The sequence below is a fragment of the Teleopsis dalmanni genome, chromosome 1 (genome assembly GCF_002237135.1).
Source record: "Teleopsis dalmanni isolate 2A chromosome 1, ASM223713v2, whole genome shotgun sequence".
Lineage (NCBI taxonomy): Eukaryota > Metazoa > Arthropoda > Insecta > Diptera > Diopsidae > Teleopsis > Teleopsis dalmanni.
Window position 1 is genome coordinate 112,452,494 of NC_051846.1, and position 6,254 is coordinate 112,458,747.

A 6,254-nucleotide genomic window follows, 5' to 3' on the forward strand; every position below is an offset into this window, starting at 1 on the left:
TTAAAATATCGAAAAATATACAGCGCGCGAATTTTAAATGAGAATTTCCGAAAGCTTTTCGGTCACAATGTATTTCATCATAAACAACCAAGGAATACTCAGATTCATGTATTTACTGTTGCCTCCGAAAGGGCCTATGGAGCTGCCATTTACATCAGAGCCGAAATGACTGATCGAACTATCTCAGTTCAGTTACTTTGTTCAAAATCACGCGTCGCTCCACTAAAAACGCAGACAATACCAAGACTTGAGTTATGTGCGGCTTTACTAGGAGCACAATTGGTAGTAAAGGTAAGAAAGGATTTGGAATATGAACATCATCCGATATATATGTGGACTGATTCTGAGATAACACTGCATTGGATCAATTCAGAACCATCAACATTCCAAACCTTCGTTGCTCATCGTATCAGTAAGATTCAGCAATTAACACTAAAGGAATAGTGGAGGCATGTCAATACTAAACAAAATCCAGCTGATTAATAATAAATAAATATTATCCAGAGGTGTAGATCCAATTTACATTCAGAAGAATGCAATGTGGTTTTATGGGCCACTTTTCCTTCATGGAAATCAAGAATGCTGGCCCCAACCATTCCGTCAGGAATTGATAACATCCGACCATATACAAGCGGAAGTCAAAAGGAAGGTACATGTGCTTACAATTTCACATGATGATGAACTAATCAAAATGATTTATACGATAAGGCATGGAAACTCATTCATTAGGTTGCAACGAATTCTTGGCTATGTGTTGAGATTCATCAAAGGGTTACATAATAAGAGCAAACACAACGACATCAATTTGACACCATTAGAACTGGATGAGTCATTACTCATAATTATAAAAGCCATACAGCTAAGTGATTTCAATGAAGAACGACATCAACTCTTAAAGAAAAGGGATTTGAAGGGAAGCAGTAGTCTCCACGGACTTTCTCCATTTATCGACGATAGTGGCGTCTTACCTACGATGCCAAACACCCCATGCTGCTGCCATATAACGATCCAATAGCTAAGCTCATAATGAAACATTTACATGAGAAGGGACTTCACTGGGGACCGCAAACAAATTTAGCCCAGGGCAGGCAGCGATTTTGGCCAATAAAAGGCAAGATTATGGCTCGATCCATTGTGCAACATTGTGTACAATGCACTCGAGTACGCCCACACATGTTCAAACAAATCATGGGCAATCTACCAGCTGACAGAGTCCAAGCTCAAAGACCTTTTTTCAACGCAGGTGTGGACTTCTGTGGTCCCATATGGATACACCACAAAACTAGAGGCAAAAGACCACGCAAAGCATACATCGCAGTGTTTTGCTGCTTCTCCACGAAGGCAGTACATTTGGAAGTTGTTAGTGATCTCACTACAGATGCATTCTTAGGCGCTTTGAACCGGTTTACGTCAAGAAGAGGTCGATGTCAGAACTTATATTGTGACAACGCGACTAATTTTGTGGGCGCTAAAAATCAAATGAACAAGTTAGCTGAAAGCATTCGCAGCACAAATGCTCAAAACAACATAATAAGATCCTGCTCAGCTCAAGGAATTGTTTTTCATTTTATACCTCCGAGAGCACCACATTTCGGAGGATTATGGGAAGCTGCTGTCAAATCAGCTAAATATCTATTGATGCGAACTATTGGCAACGTGTCACTCACTTACGAGGAATTGGAAACAGTGGTAACCTAAATTGAAAGTATGCTAAACTCCAGACCAATAACACCGTTGTCATCAGACCCAAATGACCCGGCTGCCCTCACACCAGGACACTTCTTAATAGGAGAACAGCTAACAGCCCATCCAAGTAGGTCAGAAACTACAACCAAACAATCGCTTTTAACCAGGTGGAAGCTGGTGAATCATCTAAAAAACGAGTTCTGGTCAAGATGGTCAAAGGAGTATCTTAATTAGCTACAGTGACGTCAAAGAAGGAATGCTGGTAATCATTCAAGAAGACAACGCTCCTCCGCTTCAATGGCCTCTGGGCAGAATCATCAATTGCTATTCCGGTAATGATGGAAGAATCAGAGTTGTAGATGTCAAAACGAAAAACGGGATTTGGAAGCGTCCAATACATCGGCTACCACCATTATTGTCGGAAGATTGTTCAACCCCCATGATGCAACTTGATAGATGTGATGCAGAAAAGCCTAAAAAACGAGCAAAACTCAACATCAACTTGCTAGCCATTGCATTGCTGGTACTATTATGGATACCACTGATATCAGGGTTAGGTATCACGATAAAATCATTTAATAACACACCAGGCATTCATTTCGAACACAAAGGAGTCATCAAAAGATCACAAGCAGAATGGAAAATCATAGCATATTATAACTTAAGTCCATTGCAGCAGGAGTTTGAATTTATTGAAAATGGAACCGAATCCTTAGCGAACGTGTGTAAGTTGATGAATGGATATAATCACTGCTGGACGTTAGTTGAACAGTTCAAGGCAGCGAGAAATGAATTGTTATATGCAAACATAATGCAGATTAACAAAAGAAAGAAGAGAGGCGCAATCGATTTAGTGGGTAACATTGCGAATGCAGTATTCGGCGTTTTGGACTCAGAATACGCTAAAAATATGGCGCAGACGATTCAACAACTAAAAAATGACGACAAACATTTGCTTAACCTTCTAAAAAACCAAACTTCAATTTTAGATTCTACTCTAAATATCATGAAACGAAATCAGCAGCAGTATCAAACAACCTTTGAATTAACAGTCGAGCGATTGAACGATGTAAAGGCAAAAATGTTAGAAGAGGACAAGGAAATTTATAATTTAAAACTCCACCAACTTTTCACTGCGATTTCAACTCAACTATTAAGTGTAACAACAAGTATTCAATTTTACGAATCAGCATTTTTAGGAGTGTTGACCGACACAAATCATGGAAAAATCAGTCCACTTCTCCTGACGCCAAAGCAACTCATGAATGAGGTTACTACAATGAGGGAACATCTCAGGTCAACAATGCAGTTGCCGGTTAACATGAGCAACATTTCTGAGCTATATTCTCTTATGACAGTCAGCAGTGGTTTATTTGATACTAAAATGTTGTTTCAAATAACTCTACCACTAATCAATGATCAGTCCTTTGATTTATTCGTTGTTATTCCCGTTCCAGGGATCATAAACGGAGAATACGTGACAATCACACCATGTACGTCTATGATGGCATTCAATACTCATAGGAATGGATACTTTCCGATTTCAGAAATACAGTTGGCACAATGTGTGTCTTCAAAAAATGATGTCTTCATCTGTTCAGATACACAAGAAATATATTCTCTTGAATCAGGCAAGTGCGCTTGCGAAGTAAATCTATTTAATAATAGTACATCATCTTGCACTTGGCAAAGTTTCACAAGTAATACCTTATGGATCCAGGCTGTTGCACAAAATCAATGGATGTTCGTCGCAAGAAACCCTGTAAAGCTAAACGCAGTATGTGCCAATGAGCATTCTCAGGTAAAATTGCAAAATACAGGTTTACTTGAGCTCCCACCAGGGTGCATACTCTCACATCATACGGCAACAATAAAAAGCCATTACACAATGACTACTCGCTTAAAATATTCAAACACAAGCTTCCATTCAAGCCCAATAGGGACAGCGATTCCTCGGCAATCATCTCTAAAGTTGAAAAACATCAGCATATTAAATATGATAAGGTCTCAGGAAGAACTGCCGAACAATACACTATCGCAGCACCAACACCATTTCATTGTGGAATATATATCACTTGGTCTCAGCGTGCTCATATTCTGCAGCATAATCGGTCGATATTTATTCAGAAGAAATACACAGTCACAGGATTGGTACACCCCACCCACAACCACGAAGACGAGTTCAAGAGCAACATGCAATGTCCGAGTTCGAAGTAGCAGCATAGGATTGACTGGCGTCAATCGGGGGCAGAATGTCCAATTTGGACATAATAATGATCAGCCTAAGATCGACAAATCTTGTATTTTAAGATTTATTCTATTATTTTTGGTTTGTTGTCAAAGCAAATTTTTATTCTCATAATGTTAATGACTTGATATCTTAGCCTTGAACGGTGGGTTAAGATATCAAAATTTATCAAAACAACAACAGCAGTTGTATATCACACGAGCACACTTTGCTCGTCATATGAAACTGCAGATAAGCCATGCATTTAGCATGTGCAATTCTTTAATATAGAACATTATGAGAAATTAAAATTTGCTTGTGCAAGGTCAGTATTGTACTTATTAAATAATAATTATGTTTGTAAAGCAAGCTAGTATATGGACTTAGTTCAAGGTTAAAAGAAAATAAGTTTATAAGCATATACCAGGTTGCTAAGGAAATTACGCAAGTAAAATTTTTATTTGTCAATGCATAGAATTTCCATGAGAACTGTGACCGTTCCCACGACTAAGCTGAGCGATATCTAATCGCTACTTTAATGCAGCTTAAGGTATAGAGCATTATCGTGGGAATTGTATGCATCAACACCTTGCCAAATGTGTATAAAACCTCAACATTTTCTAATAAATTTATCATTCAATACAAAACAGCCCTTGCATTTTAATTAGTTCAAGTGCTTATTAAAACTCAACTGCAAATAGGTTCAAGTGCCTAGTTGCTCAAAAATATTGTTTGAATCCATCTGAAGTTGGTTTAAGTGCCAAATTCAGATTTTGCAATAGCAACTGGTTCAAGTGCCAGATTCTTAAACATAAGCAACACTGAATCGATTCAAGTGTCGATTCAGTTTCAATAAGAAACGACTTATTGAACAGCGTGCTTAGTTATTGTCGGAGTTTGTTTTGTTTACGTAAATAAAAAATAAAATTGTACAAACATGAGTGTTAAATTATTTTGTGTTTTATTTTATTTATATATTTTTTTTAAATAGATATTTGTTTAATAATTAAACGTGTTTTCTCTAATAATTGTTCATTTGTTGTTGTGTTTAGAATTCCTTTACAAGTTTTCCATTCATAAAATTTGTAACAAAAAAAATTCATTTTTTTTTCGTATATTTTAGGTTCTGCACATTGCATGTATCGATACCCGCGGCACGTTGGAACCGAGGATCGCAGGTAATGTCCATGTGATTTTTAAATAAACATTTTAATTCAATTTCATATTTTTTTTAGCTAAATCCACTTCAGTTTTCTTCACGTGAGTTATTTTTATCTATATTATGTATAGAGGTAGTAGTTAGTTGACACACAGATTTTATTTTTGTCGTAAATTGTAAATTTGTGTCGTTACAGTATAATGGTTGTAAATACGGTTTTAGTAATTCATTAATAAATAAAATAAAATTCGATTTATTCAACACAATTATTTTCTGAATTTTTTATTTTGTATAAATTTAAATATACTTTGTGACAGTTAACTCTGAATGATGATGGCCTAAATAACTTCAAAATAATGGTGTCATACTTTAAGCCAGTGTTACTCAGCTGCTCGCGATTAGAACTGCTGGCCTATAAAATATTGAATTTTTTACTTTAACAATAGGCCTTTTCGGTGGCTCGCAAGTACGGCAAAGAACACCAAGTTGCTGGCCTATCCTGGCCTATACTGGCCGAAATGTACACAAAACAACAACAATATCGACCAGTAAAAAAAAAAGTGTTACCAACGCAATAAACGAACTATTGTGAACATTTATTGGAAATTCCAACGAATATTGCAGTCCATATGTCAAAAATTCAAAAAAAATTCAAAAATTCAAAAATGTGTAAAAATCTTGAAAAGTAACGAAGAAATAATAAAAACGCAAAAGATTGAGCAATGTAGAGTGCTACTTGATACAAAAGCAAGAGTTTTTGGAAACAAAAAAAAAAGACTTGGATACCAACATGAGCTTGAGGATATTACAGCACATGGAATTGCAGTAAGTATCATATAACTTCAGTAATCATTTCAAATTAAAATTATATTGATATAAAATATATTTTTTTAGGATAACTTTACTTCAGTCTGCTTAGAAGGAAAAATGCGCACACTTTTAAGTGTATTTAAAGCGGCCAACACCCTACATGGTGTTGAAGAACGAAATATTTGGTGATAAACCAATTATTTCAAATAATTACACAGCGACGTTAGGGTTTGACAGTGATTGTACAAACACATGCTGAGCTATCGCCAAAGCATGAATCGTCAATGTATGAATCATCAATGCAGGAATCGCCAACGCATGAATTGCCAACGCAAGAATCGCCAACGAAAGGATCGTCAACGCAGGAATCAC

The 6,254-nt window shown here is 36.5% G+C and overlaps 2 protein-coding genes across 2 annotated transcripts in view; both read left to right on the forward strand.

The window, feature by feature from the left end:
- Positions 1–1,026: 1,026 nt before the first annotated feature.
- Positions 1,027–1,698, forward strand: LOC119665575. The gene has a single exon (XM_038074801.1). The coding sequence runs from the start codon at positions 1,027–1,029 to the stop codon at positions 1,696–1,698; it is 672 nt and encodes a 223-aa protein (XP_037930729.1).
- A 244-nt stretch (positions 1,699–1,942) lies between these two features.
- Positions 1,943–6,254, forward strand: part of LOC119665576 — an 8,836-nt gene continuing 4,524 nt past the window's right edge. Inside the window, exon 1 of the mRNA XM_038074802.1 lies at positions 1,943–3,487. Coding sequence (XP_037930730.1) covers positions 1,943–3,487 — 1,545 coding nt within the window. The remainder of the gene's footprint in view (positions 3,488–6,254) is intronic.

Bases quoted from the DNA above. Each gene is read 5' to 3' on its own strand.
- LOC119665575 (XM_038074801.1), top strand. From the start codon at position 1,027: ATGAAACATTTACATGAGAAGGGACTTCACTGGGGACCGCAAACAAAT.